The 24171-nt window shown below is 41.3% G+C and overlaps 3 protein-coding genes across 3 annotated transcripts; all 3 read left to right on the forward strand.

Annotated features, from left to right (window-relative positions):
- The first annotated feature begins 196 nt into the window (after nt 1–196).
- LOC134197771 (epidermal growth factor-like protein 7) lies at nt 197–5952 on the forward strand. Its single transcript, XM_062667122.1, has 7 exons — nt 197–265; nt 4977–5078; nt 5137–5235; nt 5292–5386; nt 5460–5567; nt 5635–5771; nt 5836–5952. The coding sequence occupies exons 2-7, from the start codon at nt 4993–4995 to the stop codon at nt 5851–5853; spliced, it is 543 nt and encodes a 180-aa protein (XP_062523106.1). The 5' UTR covers nt 197–265; nt 4977–4992; the 3' UTR covers nt 5854–5952.
- On the forward strand, nt 5942–11024 carry LOC134197685 (uncharacterized). Its single transcript, XM_062667031.1, has 12 exons — nt 5942–5952; nt 6016–6302; nt 6361–6496; nt 6559–7735; nt 7808–8984; nt 9240–9711; nt 10036–10094; nt 10163–10248; nt 10309–10350; nt 10429–10470; nt 10542–10613; nt 10687–11024. The coding sequence occupies exons 1-12, from the start codon at nt 5942–5944 to the stop codon at nt 10708–10710; spliced, it is 3585 nt and encodes a 1194-aa protein (XP_062523015.1). The 3' UTR covers nt 10711–11024.
- A 5579-nt stretch (nt 11025–16603) lies between these two features.
- Nucleotides 16604–23408, forward strand: LOC134197275 (uncharacterized). Its single transcript, XM_062666564.1, has 19 exons — nt 16604–16706; nt 16769–16852; nt 17427–17528; nt 17591–17689; nt 17746–17840; nt 17914–18021; nt 18089–18223; nt 18288–18404; nt 18461–18751; nt 18809–18953; nt 19024–20209; nt 20282–21458; nt 21726–22197; nt 22526–22584; nt 22648–22724; nt 22794–22835; nt 22914–22955; nt 23029–23100; nt 23174–23408. Exons 3-19 carry the CDS (start codon nt 17443–17445, stop codon nt 23195–23197), a joined length of 4227 nt encoding a protein of 1408 aa, XP_062522548.1. The 5' UTR covers nt 16604–16706; nt 16769–16852; nt 17427–17442; the 3' UTR covers nt 23198–23408.
- Nucleotides 23409–24171: the final 763 nt, after the last annotated feature.

A 24171-nucleotide genomic window follows, 5' to 3' on the forward strand; every position in this document is an offset into this window, starting at 1 on the left:
CAGAAGCCTACCAAAATCTTGGTTTTATTTAGAAAAATTTTTGCTTGTTTTATTGATAAAAAACAAAAATTTACGTACTTACAATTTGATCGCAAAGAGTAAATGTCGTCAAAAACAATTTCTCTAAATAACAGCAATGTCTTGATTCACTGAATTAGAAAATGGGATTATCCGGGATGTTTGTCACATATTTAGCAGCTATAGAGACTGGAGCTGTGCAGTGTTCATTATTTGCTCTTTTCGCTGCGTTCGTTTTCGTCACGAGGTAAGTACAAGTTTACTAGTTGCCTTTAACTTTATTAAAGACGAACGCAAGACCAGCGCATGCTCACTAGAGCCTAGACGATTGGAGTCATTTCGTGACTTGGTGACTGCATGCGTAGATACTGTAACTCGGTCTTAATTTAGCTTAACTACACAATCATACATGTAGCATCGCTAGAAGCATTTTTAGTTTTTATTACCATATTATCTAGTCGAGAAAGTGCGCAGCAGCGCCGCTTCCAGTCTAGTTACCCGGATATATCATATCGTTACACTGTAAACTTAGAGTTTCAAGTGGGATGTTGTGCAAGACTTGGAAATGTTTACAGACGGAGACGAGCTTGTGTGTCGACTTTTCTTGTCACCCGAAAACGTTTCATGCAGATTGTTGCCCGACACCAGTTTCTACTCTGGTAATTTTAGTGTAAATTGGCATGAATTTGCTTGAAATGGATGTCTGCGTGTAGTCTTTGTGACACAGCACTTCCTCTAGTGTTCTTGAAAGAATCGCTAACAAAGTGCTAAGTTATCATCAACAGCACATGCACCGCCTTTCTAGTGAGTGTCTCATTTACAGCGATCGTGCCCGTTTTCAAACTACAGACAACAGTCACGTCGTCGTTGTAAAATACGGCAAAGTATGCATTGTCCCTATGCATCCTTACATGAATTCGCACAAATGAGAATCTAATGTCAATATATCGTTTTTTATAATTAGCACGTGTTCTATATTTTATGTAAACTGTATATTTATTTATTGTCGTGCTCAACCAGATCAGTCTGGTTTGTAAAGTCTATTACAAGTAACGGAAGCAAACCCTGCTTCAGAAGTACTTAGACCATCACGGCTGTCTAGAAAAAAGACATGACTTTACGAAGGATCCGAGTAGATCCCAGAAGCACTGTTTTCTGTAAGTGCTGCAGGTTGTGATGACTTGGAATAATGTCCAGCCACCGTGCAATACCTGCGTGCACTGTGCCCAAAGCTCCCAAGACCACCGGAACCACCAGTGTTCGACAATGCCACATGCGGCTTATCTCCACTCGCAAGTCGCTATACTTCGCCAACTTCTCAGCATGTTTCTTGCCAATGTTGCCATCAGCAGGACAGCTGATATCAATAAGAAGACAAGTGTTTGTCTTCTTATTTCTGAGACAGATGTCTGGACGATTGGCTTTGATCTTCCTGGCAGTGGGGATGGTGGTATCCTACATCATAGTAATGTCATTATTCGTTTCCACAAGCCTATCAGGATGATGCCAGTACCAACTGCTCTCCACTGGAACCCCAAAATGACGACAAACATCCCAGTGAATGATGGAGGCCACCTGATTGTGTCGATCAGTGTAGTCCATCGGTGCCAAAGCACTACAGTCTGTCACAATGTGGTCGACTGTTTCCAGGCCTACACTGCACCTGCGGCAAATAGGAATGACATCACGATGTAGAATCTTGTGCTCATAATACCGAGTCCGAAGAGCTTGGTCTTGAGCAGCAACAACCAGTGCCTCAGTCGCAGCAGGAAGATTCGCTGCCTTTAGCCATCCGTAGGTCTCTTTCATGTCTACAGGCGGTTGCTCAGTGAGACGGCGATACTGCCCGTGCATAGGCTTCCCGCTCCAGGACCGCACACGAAGAGAACTGCAACACGTACGGTAATGTCTCGCATCTGTTTCAGGCGCTTGCTCGAAGCCACCTTCAACCGAGATGGATGCATTTCTGTTTAAGCTCTGCGACTTGTCGTCCGAAGCAAGACTCCTCCGCAGCTGTGCAGTAAAGCGACAAGCCATGCGCTTGATCGAGTGTGAAGATTTTCCGGAGTCACACTTCCGTATCATCTGTATGAAAGGATCAGAACTGTCAGCAAGGTAACAGTTCAGCCTCACAATACAAGATTGATGTGCCGACTCAATCTTTTGTAACCCCCTACCCCCATCACTGCAAGGAGCGTACAGTCGGTCAACGTCTGCAGAAGGATGGTAGACACCGTCCAGTGGCGGATCTAGGCTAGAGGTTGTGGGGTTGCAACCCCCTTTTGTTGGCCTCGGAGATAAAGCACAAGGTCTTGAAGCCGCATTGTGCTCATTTTCAGTATTTAATTAAAAATAACTAAGCGGATGCTTGACGAAGTGAGACATCTGGCAGCGAGACTCCAGATTCGTGACCAGGATATTTTTGTTGCGTAGGGAATGGTTCACTCAGTACGTAACTGAAAGAATGAAGGCAACAAGGCAGGATATATACAACCTCTTTGACATCTGGTATCAAGACATTCTGCGACTCGCAGACAGGACTGGATCCGTTGAATCTGTCCCAAGAAAAACGAACTTACAGCGAAACCGGAGCAATACACCTACTAGTAGTCAGAGTCCGATGGAGCACTACAAACAATCCGTTGCGATACCCCTCCTAGATTTCCTGCTTCTTCAGATGCGCGAACGATCTAATGGTGAGCAAGATAATGTCCGAGCATTCTTGTGTCTAGTGCTTACCCTTCTGGTTCGTTCCGACGTTGACCCAATAAATTGAAAGCCGATCTTCCATTCCCGAAGTCTCTAGGAGGTAACGTGAGAAGGCGGCAGTCAGTATGGCAAAGTAAATACTAGGAAATGCAAGAAGCAAGGAAAAGAGAGCAAGAGTGCAAGAAGGCCATACCCAACAATTAGGTAACCTTCTCCTGGCTTTGGGAGCCTGTGACTCTCGGTTGTGCACGAATGTTATCGCCTGCTATTGATAGCATGTACACTGCCTATCACAAGTGCAGAAGCAGAGAGGTCATTTTTTCTACTGAGGAGACTGAAGACTTCAGCAAGGTCTACCATGGCAGAGGATCGTCTTGTACACCTATCAGTTATTGCCATGCATTACAAAAACCGGGTACCAGCAGACGAAGTTTGTACAAATCATCCACAGAGATTGTTCATACAGTCTTTGTTTGAAAGAGACATAGTTGCACCATAGTTTACTTAACATTTATTTAGCAGTAGTTTATGCATGATGCAGTTAGATTCTGTTAGACAGTTTTGATGATTTAGGGAGTTTACAACATGAGACATTGCAAGAGATATGTTGCCATAGTTGTTGCCATTTACTTTAGCTAAGCTGTAAGAAGCCTGGGCCATTTGCACCTCTAACGATACAAATGCGTTGACTGAAGTAGGCGTGGTCTATCAAAATTTGCAAACCCCTCTTTTTAAAAATCCTGGATCCGCGCCTGACCGCGCATAGAGAAGAGCTTTCTGGTCCGTCGATCGAGCCGCTGCAGGTCCATGCACCCACAATGAATGACGCCAAAACCGTAAGTGAGAACCCGTAGTGCAAACCCATTGATGGCTAGAAGCTTGCTCCGATCATACAACTCAGTCCGGAGAACCACCTTCACTCTGCGGAAGTACTCACGACGGAGTCTCTCCCGCATCATGCTGTGCTGAATACCGTTAATCTCATCTACACCCAAGTACTTGTAGACTTGACCCGGTTCCAGACAGTTGATGGTGTTCGTTTTTCCTTCCGTCACTCCAGAGTTGTGCCCCGATAGCCTGCCGTTGGCAAAGCGTTCAACAGCACATTTGTCCAGACCAAACTTCATCTGGATGTCATCAAAGAAGGTATGAACTGTGTGCAACAACCCATCCAACTGATCAGAGTTTCTGCCATACAGCTTCAGATCATCCATGTAAAGTAGATGACTGATGAGCTGATGTTTGGCAGTCTCCCATGCCCAGTGGTAATCCGGTAGCCGTAACCGGTCCTTTTCAGCTCCTTACTCAGAGGATTGAGAGCCATACAGAAGAGAAGTGGAGGAAGTGAGTCACCTTGGAAAATACCCCTCCTGATCTGCATAAGCCTTGTCTTGATCGTACTGTTCCCGCAAGAAAGCACCATCGATGTCCTCCAACTCTTCATCACACGTGACAAAAACCTGCACAAGACTGGACTGATCTTATGCATCTGAAGGCATTGAAGCAACCAACTGTGTGGCACGCTGTCATAGGCTTTCTGGTAGTCCACCCAAGCCATGCTCAAGCTCTTGTGCCTGGTCTTACAGTCTTCAGTAAGCAGCTTGTTGATCAACAGTTGATCCTTTGCACCAAAAGATCCCTGTCGACAACTCTTCTGCTCCGGAGACATGAGGTTTCTCTGAACCAAATGCTCTGCAATCCTCTGCCTGATGACTGAGGTGAGGGTCTTATAGAAGACAGAAAGACACGTGATAGGCCGGTAATTTTTGGCCTGGTCAGTCTTGTTATTCTTAGGAATCAGAGTGGTTGTTCTTCGAGACAACCAGTCGGGTACAAAGTCTGGATTCTGAACCAGCAGGTTGTAGTTACGAGTCAGATCAGTGTGAAGACACGTGACACGCTTGACCCAGAAACCAGAAACCTTGTCTGGACCAGGAGACTTCCAGTTCCTTATCCTTTTGAGACACGATGTGACCTCATTGTCTGAAATAGGTAACCACTGCTGCTCATCTCTCCGGTGCGTCTCGCCATCGGTTTGACGTCTTTTTATTTTGTTTTATTTATTTATTTATTATTTACTATTGTCGTGCTCAACCAGATCAGTCTGGTTTGTAAAGTCTATTACAAGTACCGGAAGCAAACCCTGCTTCAGAAGTACTTAGACCATCACGGCTGTCATTTATTATTTATTTATTTATTATAATTTATATAATTATTATTGCTGATACTATACCTAAGTGTACTTTCAGATCAATTGTATTCAAGATGGACTATCGTTTACCTTTCCTAGCAGCGATTGCTCTTGCAGCTTGTTTTCTGTCTCAGTCAAGAGCTGGTCCGAATGAATGCGCGTGAGCTGCAGCAAACAATTCCATTCAAACAATCTCTAGCAAACCAATCAATTCACAGATACGATTACTACACGACTGCATCGAGTCGAAGCAAAGAAAGATCAAGGTACTATTCTAAATGTGGTTGGTTGAATCTCAGTCGATGTACAAGAACGAGGTATAATTATTTATCATAGATGTTACTAGATTTATCACTCTAACATAATTATCTAGATATTATTATTATACTTCCTATTACTCTACCCGAGCAACTCGTCAAGATTGTTGTAGCGGATGGAAAAAGAATTCGAATGGACAGTGTATAGTTCGTGAGTTTGCGCAGTCGCTAATATATATCGTTATGTTTAGATAGAGAAATTCTCGATGCGCTTTGTATTACAGCAATATGTAATCCGAGCTGTCAACATGGTGGCACGTGCTATCACCCGAATACGTGCAGATGCAGAGATACCGACGAATTTTATGGAGAAAAAAATTATTGCAACCTCAGTGAGACATGCATGCACCAGCATTTACTATCGTTTGTATACGTTGTACTACGGGTATTGCGTTCTAGCATGCCCGTATATTCCGAAATGTAAAATGGAGCAGTGCACGAGTCCTCATATAATGGCAAGTGTCGGGAATGCCATTCGAATGCCAGTCCGACTTCCATCGCATACGAAATGTCTCCAAACAGAGAGAAATGTGTTTGTAAGTGCATCGTGTTTCGATGCGCGCGACTGTCATGTATCACTGCTTGTGTTTGTGTTGATAGTTCGCTGTTCTTGGTTGAATAATTGGTGTTGGCCTGGCTATTGTACAGGCAGTGACTACGCTAACGATACGTGCACATGCGCACCAGGCTTCTATGGAAGTCCAAAATGTTTGCAAGGTCTACTAGTTAACACATAATACAATACACACTTAGAATTGTTACATGAGATGTTTAATGTAGTTACAAAAAATCTGATGTCGTCTTGAACGTTAGTCTAGAGGACACTGCACGTCGTCGGATTGCCAACTACACGCATTCACAAAAGCAAATTGTGTGTACAAATGTGGTACCGAAGAAAGTGATCGTAACACTGAAGGCAGAATTCAGTGGTCCGATAATAGGATCAAGAATATTCACAGCTACTCGCTGGAAGACTGACTATAGGAACTATGCAAAACCTCCGTGGATACGTTACTATCGCCTCGGTATTACAAGAACGAATGCTACACTGAGTTCGCGTCAAACAGGTTTTGTATCTCTTTGTGTCTTTTCGTAAACTGTTCTAATTAATAACTGGTTTTACAGGCCTGATTTCGATACGTAGTTTGCTGTGCCGGCACGTCGGTAGGAAAGTTGTTTTGTCAAAGAACGCACCTTCTTCTCCGGTGGTCTGCACGCTCACAGTCTATCTCTCACGGCGTACATCTCGTCAGAACGACAGGTTTATATTTTAATAACGTTGAACACAATTTATGCTAGAAGCGTTGTCAATGTATTGTGTAGACTGAATGTTGATATTAACATTGAGAACGGCGGATATCTCGTCATTGCCAACATGGACGTCTCTTCACAACCGACAACAACGCATTTCTACTCTGGAACTACTAAACGGGTTACTGCTTCTTTTATATTTGACCGTATTGCTCCCGTTCATTGCAGCGTCGACAACAGCATCGACTGTTCTCCCGGTATCACGTCTTCCAGTATGCTTTCGGTCAATTCGTCGGTCACAAGGGAAAGTACAATAAATGTCACGTGGGACGGATGGTATGATACGGTGGGAATTAGTGCATACACTTTGGAGATTTACGAGATGGAAAGCAAAGCGAATTCTCTATCCGAAAAAGCTTCTCCGTTAGATCGGCAAAGATTTGCTGCACAAGATAGGAATTACTCATTGCAATTGAGTAATTCGTCTCTCATCTCTATTGTTCTCTACGTACACGACGTTGCAGGTAACTACAGAATCGCAAGACGGTTTGTACTCTACGACGAGTCATCGACGGTGAAGGTTGATTCTAATAATCCATTATCTCTTCCACGTTCTGTAAATACAGGTCACACTCTGTGGAAGACTGTAAACAAAGATCAACTGTTTTGTAACTGGACTGGACACTTCTATAACTCACTCTTAAAGAGAGATCCTTTGCTCAAACGAATTTCTCCTTTCAGAACAAACATTGACAAAAACTACGATCAACCGGCAACAGGAACTTTAGATTTAAGCGGCACGATCAACTATGCCGGTATAGTCAATTACAAGTATGCCATTTCATACGGGTCTAATCCTCAAGTACCCGGAGACTCCACATTTCGTAATGTACCGACACGAGCCACCGGTTTAGACTTGTGGCAACACTACACCATCTCTACCAGCACAAACGACGGAAATCATATCACAGTGTGGGTAAAGGCGGTCGACATTTGGGGAAACAGTGAGACTGACAATATCGTGATTAACGTTGATTTTTCAGTACCGTCTATCTCTGATCTGGGGTTGACACGCGATGGACAAACGGGATTGACTTTACACGGTTCTACAAAACTGCATACAATAAAAGTCGCTTTTAATGCGGAAGATCCTCAAAGCGGAATTCTAAGTGCTTTCTGGGCATTGGGAGAGACCCGGGGAGGCAGCCAAATGGGACAAGGTCGCATAATCACCAGAGCCAAATCACAGGTTTGCTATTTAGTTATAGTATACTATACCCACATATTTATAATCGTTTATTCTCGTTTGTATTTTTATTAGTCTGACTGTGATCAATCCAACTGTACTTGCACTCCACTACTCGTCTGCAGTTATTTCTCATATAATCTAGAATTACGTCCGGAACAATCTGTGCGTGAATCTGGCCAACACGCTCGCACTTACTATCTCACTATCAACGCCACAAATAACGCTCAGTTGTCTTCATCACACCAACTTGCTATTACTGTAGACGGCAGTCCTCCACTAGCAGGACATGTGATCGATGGAATATCAGGACAGTTGGATATCGACAGTCAGCAGAGTAACATCATTCGTGCACATTGGCAAGGGTTCAGTGATCCAGACAATGGAATCCATCATTACAAATACGCTATTGAAACCACTTGCTTGTCGAAAGAACAGATCACTTCAGGCAAAATGAAAGTCTACAGAACAAGCAATCAGTATATTGATCCGATTACTGTTAACACCAGTGGCACGTATTACGTGTCCGTCGTAGCCTACAACAATGCATTAGAACCGTCAGACGTTATATGCTCGGATGGAGTAACGGTGGACGACACACCACCAAAGATACAACAGATTTCAGTCGATCACCTTCGCAGCGCTCCTGGTCTCATCAAACAGAACACGAGCAAAACAATTTGGCTTTTGGATGAAAACCGTCGACGTCAGTTGCTGCAAGGCGTCGAAACCGTTTGTGACCAGAATGCACTTCTGGTGAGCGACGTCGACATTTATCCACTTGCTTCTGTTGACGTGTCCTCGGTATCACCACATCAAACACAGTGCCCTTACGGACCATCGTCACCGAATCTATTTACTCAGGTTAGTAGTTTTTTGTCCGTCTCTTGGAAAGGATCGGACAAGGAGAGCGGCATTCACGATTACGAAGTGGGAATAGGCAGGACTCAGTTTGAGGATCCTCCGTCTGTCTTGCCTTTCCATTCCACAACAGGAATCTCAAGTTACAATCAGAAAATAGCAAGTCTGACGGAAGGTATAGAATACTTTCTTATTGTCCGAGCTACAAACAAAGTCGGATTGAAAACCAAGAAAGCGGTTGGCCCGATTATAGTCGATATCACAGCTCCTCGTGTGACAGAAAAGCTAAGCGTCTACGACAACACTCAAGAAAAATCATTTTCAGTCAGTTGGACAGCAAAGACATTTACAGACGCAGAAGATGCTTCATTACAATACAAAGTTGGAGCAGGTATGAGTTATAGTTATTACAATTGCACAGTCCAACTTTTCCTATACTTTGATAGATTTGTAGGTTGTAGTATTACACACACACACACACACACACACACACACACACACACACACACACACACACACACACACACACACACACACACACACACACACACACACACACACACACACACACACACACACACGGTGTATATATAATATTGCCATTGAATATATATATGTGTGTATGTATGTATGTTGTTAATTGTAGGAATTGAGTCAAATAGAGACAATCTCGTTCCCTTCACCACAATTGATCAATTCAGCTCTTGCCAAATGCAAGACACGTGCGTCAACATACCTCTTAATAATTTACAAAAAACAGCGAGAAAGAATAGAACAATCTATTTCATAGTGCAAGCTACGAACTCCGCAGGACTGTCTGTCACAACTTCATCCGGTGCCTATAACATCCACGTTCATCACCCGTCCGCAAATCATTCAGACATTGACCAATGCACTCCGGACTCTTGTGCCTCAGAATACGTGTGTGTGGATCAAGTCGATGGGTTCACTTGCACAAGCAATAAATCCGTCGATTCAGGAAGCGCACTTTTAAGTGTCACTAACATGGTTTGGATGGGTGCGGGGGTCTTGGCAATCGCTGTGACAGTACTCATTGTGTGGATCGTTTGGAAGAAGAAACAACAGAACTCGCACATCAAAAGATCACAAAATAGAAAGTGCGCATCTGTCGTTTCTAATACTATTAGTTAATTAATATTAATATACATTAAATAATAATTTGCGTACAAAAATATTTAATATCCAAACAGTTTAATTAGGCAAGAATTAATGTTTATGAATAGAATAAAAGATACTTATTTGTAATCGTTAACTTTGGTATGTATCACGTCATCATGTCTGTGTCGTCGTTGTTTGTTTTTTCTGTTGTCTATATACTGGATCGCATGCGTGTCTGTCCATTTGTCGGTCTGTTAGTCGAATCTCGATCAGTGTAGCTGCCTTGCTTTGTAAAAATAACATTACTATTGTTTTATGTATAGCACTGAGCCACCCAATCAGTACACAGTTGGTCAACACGTGACTGAATCGTATCAAAATGGTGTGCTCAAGCTACGATTAATTTAATTTACTATATTGCTTTCATGCACTAAGATTATTATTATTTAGTTGCTATGACTACGTTTGAAAACGAACACGTTGAGCAATCTGGTAACGAACAAAAAGATTACGCAAACTCTCAAAAGGTCGACTCCGTGAGTTTCATTGCAAAAATTTTCTTGCTTGATTATCTAACTGTTGTGCTTGTCGCACAGTACAGTTCCGAGACGTCATCAAAGATCAAAGGCAACACAATAGTTCGAAATCAGATTTCAACTTTTTATAATATAATACATGCATATTTTTGAGTAATTTTGCTTGTGCACGTGACTTAGGGTGAAGACCCTCTATATGAGTCGATAGAGGAGATGGCAAAGGTTTACAGTGTCCAAACGTATAAGCACTTTTTGTCTCGCACGTCTAATACTTTGTATCTCTAATGATAAAGATATCTGGTGGTGCTCCCAACTCCGACGACAACAAAATCGGCGACAACATTCATTTGGAGGAACCTGAACAAGTAGGATGCTTTTGATGTTAATTAAACAATTTACATTAATTAATGTTCAAATATTTATTTGATTTATATACAGTACATGATGATGACGTCGACTTGAGTAACTCTACATGATACGGTTACATGTCGACAACCATTTTGGAACGAGATAGAACTAACAGTCTTGTTCTCGTTTCGCTGCTTAGTGATAGTCACTTGAATGAGTGACATTGTTTTTTAGTAGCTTTTAGTTCACATTCAGCGCTAGTGGTTGAATAGACTGAATAGTTTAGAGCACAGCAGACAAAGGACTTGAAGGTTCTATTTACTAACAGAGTGTATAGAATCAAACACAGCTGAACCTATAGTCGAGAGAGGGTCGTGCACATGCAGTGAAGCACAGCAGCATGACCCTTCTCGACTTCCGTAGTTTATTGTGGCTAATATACTCAAGTAAAACTGTAAAAACAGATTTCTTTTACCGTTTTTAATATTAACTAAAGACGGATATTAAATTTTTAATATTAATCAATATTTGAATCTCTTGAAGTACGGACTACGGTATCGTTTCGCAGATTCTACGATGTTGGCATCACAAACTGACCTTACTATAACTGACATCAAATTTTACCAATATCATTTAGTTAATTAAGTTATTTAGTTAACGTTAGACACGCCTCGGAGGGCCTCGGTTGTAAATTAAGTCAAATCGTTGTCATATTATGTGTGGCGTTGTTTGTCCTGCTGATGCGTATAATCATTGTGTAATATCAATCAAATGAAAATTACATTTTAATAGAACAAACAGCCTAGGATAGTGATTGTATCACGGAATGGTCGATGTTGAAGATCAAAACTATTCATACAGTAATCTGCTGACTGTGAGAATTTGTATTTGTATTATTACAATGCCTTACAAAAATAGTACACCTAGAGTCTACAGTAGCTGTGGATCATATTGCCAAGTGTTGCATGACTAAACCTAAAGAGGCTGTTGTAGCACAAATTGTAAAATTTTTATGAATCATGTAAAAACGTGTCATTTCAATTCAACACAAATACAGAACTGTGTTTCTTTAACTAACACGCGCATGCGCGTCGTAGAGAAAGTGTTTACGAGGCGACACCATTACGCGTGCGCAAAAATGGAACGAGCTGAGTGCGTCTTCCGTTTGTGCTGATAGAAAGTAACTAGGAGAACTCAAATCTGCGCTTCTGATGTGGCTCAGACATGAAGAGAAGGGTGAAGTCAGTCTCCAAATCTGTGGTAAGTTGTACGGACAAGTGCGACAATTTTAGTTAATTGTAGCGTTCTTGCCTACACATTTGTGTGGGAGGGTATGTATATAGTTAATTACTGATTATTTATGTTGCGTTGCCATAATTGGTCAATCTGAGTTGCGTTGCCATATGTGGCCATACCTAATTTGCATCTTTCCGGTATTTGACTGAACCGGCGTTTTGGTTTGAATGAACTAGTCCGGTGGGTTGGATAGTAGTCAGTCGGCAAAGTGGAGAGCTAGTGTGCAGGTAATAGAGAAGACGTCGTGTTTTGTGCACTCACTCCGGTGTCGACCGCTCGTGTCTTCTCGCTGTACCTACATTGTCGTCACTCGTCGTCCAGCTCGTGACAATGGACAAGGTGGGTTCGTTTAGTGCAGAAAGATTCGACGTCGATCCGAACTGACTCACTTAGCATGAATTTGTTTCACAATGCATGCGTAGAGATGCTCTGTGTAGAGAAAAATACTGGTGTATTGCTCAACTGTATTTTTCACATCTTCATTGGTGAGTCATCTAAATATTTGGAATTTATTAATTAATAAGTGTTTAATTAATTAAAGTGGTTTAGTTAACTAAAGCAGATTTTTGATTACATAAATTATAATAATAAGGAATGTGTTATTTCTACTTTATTATTAAGAGTATTTTCAAGATACACGAATTCTTGGTCGAGAGGTTCTGGTTTTACCTCTCGTCGTGAATTGCCTTTGTGATATTGGTATGCTAAACACTCAAACCTCTTTTACTAAGCCTAGTTTACAATATGAAGCTGACGACGCTCGCGAGAAGACGCCGACTATAGGTGTCAAAATGCTAACGCTGGAGCTGTACCATTTACAATATCATTTATAATATAATCTATGGTTTTGCGCACATTGTAGTACCATAGTTATTGTAGTAACTATATAGATATTAATGACCGGTATTTTGCAGTCATTATTTTAACAAGGATTTGCGAGTTGTGTTAGTTAGTATACTTTGTGTGTTGTCTCTGTGTCACCTCGCTACAGGTTGGCGCTGCGAACCGTTTGTGTTGCGCTAGAACGAAATGGCAAAGCCGGTTCTAGGATTCCATTCATTTGAGAGACTTTGTAGATCTATTGGCTCGTTCAAAGAAGAGGAAAACGAAGACTCCCTTTGACGTTTTGACAGTTGGGTAAGACAGTTCTTCAATTTTTTGTGCAGTTGGCAGAGAACGATCATACTAGCAATCAAGCGACTAAACGAAACCTGCTCATTAGCTAAGTGCCTTCATGAAGAACTACGCCTTCGCTTGGAGAATTCTATTCTTCCGAAAGAGTTTAGTGACTATATTACGGATGAACTGGTTGAACAGGTTAGATCTTTCTTTTGTCGCAAAGTAAATGTAATGGTTGAGAGAGTGCTGCGCCTACATCATCGTCAACAACAGCAGGGTGAAGCGGTGCAGTTGTATTTTGATGGGCTAAAGCAAATAGCTGCCAACTGCCAGTTTACTGCTGCTGAGTATGATGGTCGCATTCGTGATATATTTGTTGCTGGCCTTCGAAAAGATCAGATGTTGGAAAAGTTTTACGAGAAAGATGACTTACTTAGTAGGAGTCTGGAACAAGTTTTTGCAGATGCTTTAGTATTTGAAGGAGCTAAGGACAATGTCTTAGTTACACGAGACAGTTATGATCAATCAGTTCAGTTCGTAGATAAAAGACACAGTATAAAATTAGATCAGATAAAGAAAGCCTAAAACGAGAAGAGGCTTCTGTTATATCTGTGGTGTCAAAGACCATTATAGTTTTGAGTGCTCCTTGAAAGATCATCGAAGATTGTTATTTTGCACGGAGTGTGACAGTTACGGTAATCTAAAGACTGGATGTCAGAAGTTTACCAGCTCGCAGAAACCAATATTAGAAAACTAAGAAGAAACAGTAAAAGGAAAGTAGCTGAAGCAAAACGTTCAGAGTCTAATGATAGCAGTGCAAATAATTCGGACTCATCAGAACAAGATATCAAGTCTGTGTGCAAAGAGGTTGCAATGGCTGAAAATGTCCATTCACTAGAAACAAACTGGTCGTCGATGTTTTTTCACAAACAGATTAAATTTCAAGTAGACACTGGCGCAGATATGTCATTGCTGAATGAGAAGTCTTGGGTAGCGTTGGGGAAACCGAAACTATCAAAGAATACACAGAGACTCAGAAACGCGTCAGGCAACTTGATATCCTTTAAAGGCACCATTTCAAACGCTTTAACCGACATTGAAACTGCATCGGTCTTTCAACAGAAAAAGCTACTTGTTGACTGGTGAAAGATCTGAGAAATGTAATACATACTTGAGAAAGACCTGTTTTCCTTACCCAGTCCATTCCTAATAGATTTGATCCTTCGCCGTGCTTCACATAGAACAAAACTGTTATTGGAGGAGTATTGCCAAAACGTACTTGCATTTGATGCACGAACCGCTTTGTCAATCCCTTCAGTTCTTTTCTCGAATGATCTTCATTGATCCATCAGTAATCGGTGTAGCTATCATATTTCTCTAGCTATATGGAAACGTCATTGTGTTTGTGTAGCGGTATGTCTGAAAGTGGTGTCATCCTTCATAGCGATGATACTGGAAAGCATGAAGACGGTGTGCACAACACAATTTATAGTGTCTTCTCCTGTATTAATTATTCAATTACCATTTATTTAGTGCCTATGACTCCACTTCCACCTCATTGTACTGAGGAACCTGGTGAGCGCCCGGAGCAACCTGATATCGTCGAGTTTGATCAGGTCGACTTGATGCATGCTGATTGGAACGGTCTTGTTTGCTCAACAACTGTTGCTGTGTACTTGTACAGGACATTAAAGAGACACCGTTGCAGCTCAGTGACAACAATGAAGTATTAACTTACATTTCCACTCGTTAGCCATTTGTTGGTCTCTTTCATGTTCACAGGCGGTTGCTCAGTGAGACGGCGATACAGCCCGCGCATAGGCTTCCCACTCCAGGACCGCACACGAAGAGAATTGCAACACGTACGGTAATGTCTCGCATCTGTTTAGGCGCTTGCTCGAAGCCACCTTCAACCGAAATAGATGCATTTCTGTGTAAGCTCTGCGACTTGTCGTCCGAAGCAAGACTCCTCTGCAGCTGTGCAGTAAAGCGACAAGCCATGCGCTCGATCGAGTGTGAAGATTTTTCGGAGTCACACTCCCGTATCATCTGTATGAAAGGATCAGAACTGTCAGCAAGGTAACAGTTCAGCCTCACAATACAAGATCGATACGTCGACTCGATCTGTTGTAACCCCCTACCCCCATCACTGCAAGGAGCGTACAGTCGGTCAACGTCTGCAGAAGAATGGTGGACACCGTGCATAGAGAGGAGCTTTCTGGTCCGTCGATCGAGCTGCTGCAGGTCCATGCACCCCCAATGAATGACGCCAAAACCGTAAGTGAGAACCGGTAGTGCAAACCCATTGATGGCTAGAATCTTGTCCCGACCATACAACTCAGTCCGGAGAACCACCTTCACTCTGCGGAAGTACTCACGACGGCGTCTCTCCCGCATCATGCTGTGCTGAATACCGTTACTCTCATCTACACCCAAGTAACCGTCAGACGTTGTATGCTCGAATGGAGTGACGGTGGGCGACACACCAGCACCAGTAGAGTAGAATGTGTATCTAACCCCTTACTTACCCGTAGGTAAGATGCATGTAGCTGACAAGACTGAAAGCCGTAGTAGCTGCTAGAGAGACTCGTAGTCATGCCAACGAGTGTCATTGTTTGCTCATCTAGCAACAATCTGATGATATACGGTATATATTACCAGCGATATTAGTGTGTCAGTACACTCGAACCTCCCTAGCCCGGACCTCCGAGATCCGGACACCTCTCCCCGTTGTCATTGCGCGAGCTCACGTACTGTATTGTTCGCCTGCTCGCACGTGACAGGAGCTAGGAGGTGCGAGCAGTTCCGGCTTAAGCACCTCCTCTCACGTGCGAGCGGCGACAGCACGCGAGGTTACGCAGTGGTTTGGCTCGCGAGGCTACACGCTTGTGGCACGCTTGTCAACGATCTCCTGTCAGCCAAAGATGGGTCCCTGTTCTCTGTAGCCGTGGTCTTGCTCATCACCAAAGCTTTTGATACAGTTGATCATTGTCGGTTGCTGCAGAAATTGAAGGGTCTCGATGTCCTTTCCCAATAAATATTATTGTGGTTTAATTAATTTTGTAATCACACTTTGGGCAGTGATACGACAAGATACTTTGCCGCCTTTTACTTATAAATTACTTTATCGTGCTGTTGTTTCCAACATAGTCTAGAGACATTCCTTGGTCAGCTCGTTTGGTAAATGCATGTACAACGGCAATGTCTAGGGAACGTACCAGATGGACCTACGGATATATTTGTCTGGCACTCAGTCAATTCTTGCAGATGAAACTACTGAGTTAATTAATTAATCAATTAATACAAAAATTCTTAAAATGTGACGTATAGTATTTGCGTCAGGATTTACTATCAGATCTACCAACTCGCTGGAATTAAAAAGTTGTAATGCAGTTTGCTGATTTACCAGAAGCCTACGTACATCTTGGTTATTTAGAAAAATATTTTGCTTGTTTTATTGATAGAAAATCAAAAAATTTACGTACCTACAATTTGATCGTAAAGAGAAAATGTCGTCAAAAACAGTTTCTCTAAATAACAGCAATGTCTTGATTCACTGCATTAGAAAATGGGTTTATCCGGGATGTTTGTCACGTATTTAGCAACTCTAGATGACGAACTAAACTGGAACTGCGAAGTGCTCTGTTTAAAGTCGCTTCCAGTCTAGTTACCCGAATACGTCATATCGTTGCACTGTAAGTAAACTTAGAGTTACAGTGAGATGTTGTGCAAGAGTTGGAAACGTTTTACCTTACAGACGGAGACGAGGTTGTGTGTCGACTTTTCTTGTAGCCCGAAAACGTTTTATGCAGATTGTTGCCCGACACCAGTTTCTACTCTGGTAATGTAAATCGGCTTGAATTTGCTTGAAATGGATGTCTGCTTGTAGTCTTTGTGACACAGTACTTCCTATAGTGTTCTTGAAAGAATCACTAACGAAGTGCTAAGTTATCATCAACAGCACATGCACCGCCCTTTTAGAACTAGTGTGCGTCTCATTTACAGCGATCGTGCACGTTTCCGTCGATCTCAAACTACAGGCAACAGTCACGTTGTCGTTGTAAAATACGGCAGAGTATGCATTGTCCCTATGCATCCTTACATGAATTCGCACCAGTGAGAATCTAATGTCAAATATCATTCTCTAGTTATAATTAGCACGTGTTCTCTATTTTACGTAAACTTGTATTTATTATTTATTATTTATTTATTTTGTTTACTTATTTATTTATTTATTATTTATTTATTTATTTATTTATTTATTTATTATTTATTTATTTATTTATTATTTATTTATTTATTTATTATTTATTTATTTATTTATTTATTTTACTATTTTTAAATTTTTTTATTTATTTATTTATTATAATTTATATAATTATTATTGCTGATACTATACCTAAGTGTACTTTCAGATCAATTGTATTCAAGATGGACTATCGTTTACCTTTCCTAGCAGCGATTGCTCTTGCAGCTTGTTTTCTGTCTCAGTCAAGAGCTGGTCCGAATGAATGCGCGTGAGCTGCATGCAGCAAACAATTCCATTCAAACAATCTCTAGCAAACCAATCAATTCACAGATACGATTACTACACGACTGCAGCGAGTCGAAGCACAGGGAGTGCAAAGTACTATTATAAATGTGGTTTTTGGAAACTCGGTCGATGTACAAAAACGAGGTATAATTATTTTGCATCGATGTTAATATATTTATCACTCTAACATAATTATCTAGATATTATTATTATACTTCCTATTACTCTAACCGAGCAACTCGTCAAGATTGTTGTAGCGGATGGAAAAAGAATTCGAGTGGACAGTGTATAGTCCGTGAGTTTTTGCAGTCGCTAATATATATCGTTACGTTTGGATAGAGAAATTCTCGATGCGCTTTGTATTACAGCAATATGTAATCCAAGCTGTCAACATGGTGGCACGTGCTATCACCCGAATACGTGCAGATGCAGAGATACCGACGAATTTTATGGAGAAAAAAATTATTGCAACCTCAGTGAGACATGCATGCGCCGGCATTTACTGTCGTTTGTATACGTGGTACTACGGGTATTGCGTTCTAGCATGCCCGTATATTCCCAACTGTAAAATGGAGAAGTGCACGAGTCCTCATAATGGCAAGTGTCGGGAATGCCATTCTAATGCCAGTCCGACTTCCATCGCATACGAAATGTCTCCCAACAAAGAGAAATGTGTTTGTAAGTGCATCGTGTTTCGATGAGCGCGACTGTCATGTATCACTGCTTGTGTTTGTGTCGATAGTTCGCTGTTCTTGGTTGAGTAATTGGTGTTGGCCTGGCTATTGTACAGGTAGCGGCTACTCTAGCGATACGTGCACATGCGCACCAGGCTTCTCTGGAAGTCCAAAATGTTTGCAAGGTCTAATAACACATAATACAATACACATTTGTTGTTACATGAGTTGTTTATTGTAGTTACAAGAACATCTGATGTAGTCGTCTTGAACGTTAGTCTAGAGGACACTGCACGTCGTCGGATTGCCAACTACACGTATTCACAGCAGAAAATTGTGTACACAAATGTGGTACCCAAAAATGTGATCGTTACACTGAAGGCAGAATTTAGTGGTCCGACAATAGGATCAAGAATATTTACAGCTACTCGCTGGAAGACTGACTATAGGAACTATGCAAGACCTCCGTGGATACGTTACTATCGCCTCGGTATTACAAGAACGAATGCAACACTGACTTCGCGTCAAACAGGTTTTGTATCTCTTTGTGTCTTTTCGTAAACTATTCTAATTAATAGCTGGTTTACAGGCGTATATCACGTGATTTCGAGACGTAGTTTGCTGTGCCGGCACGTCGGTAGGAATGTTGTTTTGTCAAAGAACGTACCTTCTTCTCCGGTGGACTGCACACTTACAGTCGATCTCTCACGACGTACATTTAGTCACAACGACAGGTTTATATTATAACAGTGTTAATTAATTGAACACAATTTATGCTAGAAGCGTTGTCAATGTATTGTGTAGACTGAATGTTGATATTGACATTGAGAACGGCGGATATCTCGTCATTGCCAACATGGACGTCTCTTCACAACCCACAGCAACGCATTTCTACTCTGGAACTACTAAACGAGTTACTGCTTCTTTTGTATTTGACCGTGTTGCTCCTGTTCATTGCAGCGTAGACAACAGCATCGACTGTCCTACTGGTATCACGTCCTCCAGTATGCTTTCGGTCAATTCGTCGGTCACAAGGCAAAGTACAGTAACGATCACGTGGGACGGATGGTATGATACTGTGGGTGGATCAGGAATTAGTGCATACACGTTGGAGATTTACAAGATGAAAAGCAAAGCGAATTCTTTATTCGAAAAAGCTTCTCCATTAGATCGGCAAAAATTTGCTCCACAGGAAAAGAATTACTCATTGCAATTGAGTCAGTCGTCTCTCATCTCTATTGTTCTCTACGTACACGACGTTGCAGGTAACTACAGAATCGCAAGACGGTTTGTACTCTACGACGAGTCATCGACGGTGAAGGTTGATTCTAATAATTCATTATCTCTTCCACGTTCTGTAAATACAGGTCACACTCTGTGGAAGACTGTAAACAAAGATCAACTGTTTTGTAACTGGACTGGACACTTCTATAACTCACTCTTAAAGAGAGATCCTTTGCTCAAACGAATTTCTCCTTTCAGAACAAACATTGACAAAAACTACGATCAACCGGCAACAGGAACTTTGGATTTAAGCGGCACGATCAACTATGCCGGTATAGTCAATTACAAGTATGCCATTTCATACGGGCTTAATCCTCAAGTACCCGGAGACTCCACATTTCGCAATGTACCGACACGAGCCACCGGTTTAGACTTGTGGCAACACTACATCATCTCTACCAGCACAAACGACGGAAATCATATCACAGTGTGGGTAAAGGCAGTCGACATTTGGGGAAACAGTGAGACTGACAATATCGTGATTAACGTTGATTTTTCAGTACCGTCTATCTCTGATCTGGGGTTGACACGCGATGGACAAACGGGATTGACTTTACACGGTTCTACAAAACTGCATACAATAAAAGTCGCTTTTAATGCGGAAGATCCTCAAAGCGGAATTCTAAGTGCTTTCTGGGCATTGGGAGAGACCCGGGGAGGCAGCCAAATGGGACAAGGTAGCATAATCACCAGAGCCAAATCACAGGTTTGCTATTTAGTTATAGTATACTATACCCACAAATTTATAATCATATATTCTCGTTTGTATTTTTATTAGTCTGAATGTGATCAATCCAACTGTACTTGCACTCCACTACTCGTCTGCAGTTATTTCTCATACAATCTAGAATTACGTCCGGAACAATCTGTGCGTGAATCTGGCCAACACGCTCGTACTTACTATCTCACTATCAACGCCACAAACGACGCTCAATTGTCTTCATCACACCAACTTGCTATTACTGTAGACGGCAGTCCTCCACTAGCAGGACATGTGATCGATGGAATATCAGGACAGTTGGATATCGACAGTCAGCAGAGTAACATCATTCGTGCACATTGGCAAGGGTTCAGTGATCCAGACAATGGAATCCATCATTACAAATACGCTATTGAAACCACTTGCTTGTCGAAAGAACAAATCACTTCAGGCAAAATGAAAGTCTACAGAACAAGCAATCAGTATATTGATCCGATTACTGTTAACACCAGTGGCACATATTACGTGTCCGTCGTAGCCTACAACAATGCATTAGAACCGTCAGATGTTATATGCTCGGATGGAGTGACGGTGGACGACACACCACCAACGATACAACAGATTTCAGTCGATCATCTTCGTAGCGCTCCTGGTCTCATCAAACAGAACACGAGCAAAACAATTTGGCTTTTGGATGAAAACCGTCGACGTCAGTTGCTGCAAGGCGTCGAAACCGTTTGTGACCAGAATGCACTTCTGGTGAGCGACGTCGACATTTATCCACTTGCTTCTGTTAACGTGTCCTCGGTATCACCACATCAAACACAGTGCCCTTATGGACCATCGTCACCGAATCTATTTACTCAGGTTAGTAGTTTTTTGTCCGTCTCTTGGAAAGGATCGGACAAGGAGAGCGGCATTCACGATTACGAAGTGGGAATAGGCAGGACTCAGTCTGAGGATGCTCCTTCTGTCTTGCCTTTCCATTCCACAACAGGAATCTCAAGTTACAGTCAGAAAATAGCAAGTCTGACGGAAGGTATAGAATACTTTCTTATTGTCCAAGCTACAAACAAAGTCGGATTGAAAACAAAGAAAGCAGTTGGCCCGATTATAGTCGATATCACAGCTCCTCGTGTAACGGAGAAGCTAGGCGTCTACGACAACACTCAAGAAGAATCATTTTCAGTCAGTTGGACAACAATGACATTTACAGACGCAGAAGATGCTTCATTACAATACAAAGTTGGAGCAGGTATGAGTTATAGTTATTACAATTGCACAGTCCAACTTGTCCTAGACTTTGATAGGTTTGTAGGCTGTTGTATTACACACGTGTGCGCGAGCACGCACGCACACACACACACACACACACACACACACACACACACACACACACACACAGTGTATATATAATATCGCCATTGAATATATATATATATATATATATATATATATATATATATATATATATATATATGTGTGTGTGTGTGTGTGTGTGTGTGTGTGTTGTTAATTGTAGGAATTGAGCCAAACAGAGACAATCTTGTTCCCTTCACCACAATTGATCACTTCAGCTCTTGCCAAATGCAAGACACGTGTGTCAACATACCTCTTAATGCTTTACAAGAAACAGCGAGAAAGAATAGAACAATCTATTTCATAGTGCAAGCTACGAACTCCGCAGGACTGTCTGTCACAACTTCATCCAGTGCTTATAACATCTACGTTCATCACCCGTCCGCAAATCATTCAGACATTGACCAATGCACTCCGGACTCTTGTGCCTCAGAATACGTGTGTGTGGATCAAATCGATGGGTTCACTTGCACAAGCAATAAATCCGTCGATTCAGGAAGCGCACTTTTAAGTGTCACTAACATGGTTTGGATGGGTGTGGGAGTATTGGTAATCGTTGTGACAGTACTCGTTGTGTGGCTCGTTTGGAAGAAGAAACAACAGAAATCGCACATCAAAAGATCACAAAATAGAAAGTGCGAATCTGTCGTTTCTAATACTATTAGTTAATTAATATTAATATACATTAAATGATAATTTGCATACAAAAATATTTAATATTCAAACAGCTTAATTAGGCAAGAATTAAATTTCATGAATAGAATAATAGATATTTATTTGTAATCAAACTTTGGTATGTGTAATGTCATCATGTCTGTGTCGTTGTTTGTCGTTGTTTGTTTTTTCTGTTGTCTATATACTGGATCGCATGCATGTCTGTCCATTTGTCGGTTTGTTAGTCGAATCTTGATCAGTGTAGCTACCTTGCTTTGTGAAATAACATTACTATTGTTTTGTGTATAGCAATGAGCCACTCAATCATTACACAGTTGGTCAACACGGGACTGAATCGTATCAAAATAGTGTGCTCAAGCTACGTTTAATTTAATTTAAATTATTACTATATTGCTTTTATAATCATCTAGTTGCTATGACTACGTTTGAAAACGAACACGTTGAGCAATCTGGTAACAAACAAAGAGATTACGCAAACTCTCAACAGGTCGACTCCTTGAATTTCATTGCAAAATTTTTCTTGCTTGATTATCTAACTGTTGTTCTTGTCGTTCAGGGCGGCTACGAGACGCCATCGAAGATCAAAGGCGACACAATAGTTCGAAATCAGATTTCAACTTTGTATAATATAATACATGCATATTTTTGAGTAATTTTGCTTGTGCATGTGACTTAGGGTGAAGACCCTCTGTATGAGTCGCTAGACGAGAAGTCAGAGGTTTACAATGTCTAAACGTATAAGCACTTCTTTTGTCTCGCACGTCTAATACTTTGTATCTCTAATGATATAGATATCTGGTAGTCCTCCCAACTCCGACGACAACAATATCGGCGGCGGCATTCATTTGGAAGAACCTGATCAAGTAGGATGCTTTTGATGTTAATTAAACAATTTACATTAATTAATGTTCAAATTTTTATCTGATTTGTATACAGTACGTGGCGATGACGTCGACTTGAGTAACTCTACATGATACGGTTGCATGTCGACAACCATTTTGGGACGAGATAGAACTAACAGTCTTGTTTTCGTTTCGTTGCTTACTGATAGTCACTTAAATGAGTGACATTGTTTTTTAGTAGCTTTTAGTTCACATTCAACGCTAATGGTTGAGTAGACTGAATAGTTTAGAGCACAGCAGACAAAGGACTTGAAGGTTCTATTTACTAACAGAGTGTATAGAATCAAACACAGCCGAACCTACAGTCGAGAGGGGGTCGTGCACATGTAGTATACGTGAAGCACAGCAGCATGACCCTTCTCGACTTCCGTAGTTTATTGTGGCTAATATACTCAAGTAAAACTGTAAAAACAGATTGCTTTCACCGTGTTTAATATTAACTAAACACGGATATTATATTTTTAATATTAATCAATATTTGAATCTCTTGAAGTACGGACTACGGTATCGTTTCGCAGATTCTACGATGTTGGCATCACAAACTGACCTTACTACAACCGACATCAAATTTTACCAATATCATTTAGTTAATTAAGTTATTTAGTTAACGTTAGACAGAAACGCCTCGGAGGGCCTCGGTTGTAAATTAAGTCAAATCGTTGTCATATTATGTGTGGTGTTGCTTGTCCTGCTGATTCGTATAATCATTGTGTAATATCAATCAAATGAAAATTACATTTTAATAGAACAAACAGCCTAGGATAGTGATTGTATCACGGAATGGTCGATGTTGAAGATCAAAACTATTCATACAGTAATCTGCTGACTGTGAGAATATATTTGTATTATTACAATGCCTTACAAACATAGTACACCTAGAGTCTAGACAGTAGCTGTGGATCGTATTGCCAAGTGTTGCAGGAGTAAACCTCTAAAGGCTGTTGTAGCATAAATTGTAGAATTTTATAACGCCTATTTTTGCTACGTAAAAATGAAATGTAAACACTAGACAAACATATACAAATATATACA

Source organism: Corticium candelabrum, chromosome 22 (assembly GCF_963422355.1).
Source record: "Corticium candelabrum chromosome 22, ooCorCand1.1, whole genome shotgun sequence".
In the NCBI taxonomy this organism is placed as follows: domain Eukaryota; kingdom Metazoa; phylum Porifera; class Homoscleromorpha; order Homosclerophorida; family Plakinidae; genus Corticium; species Corticium candelabrum.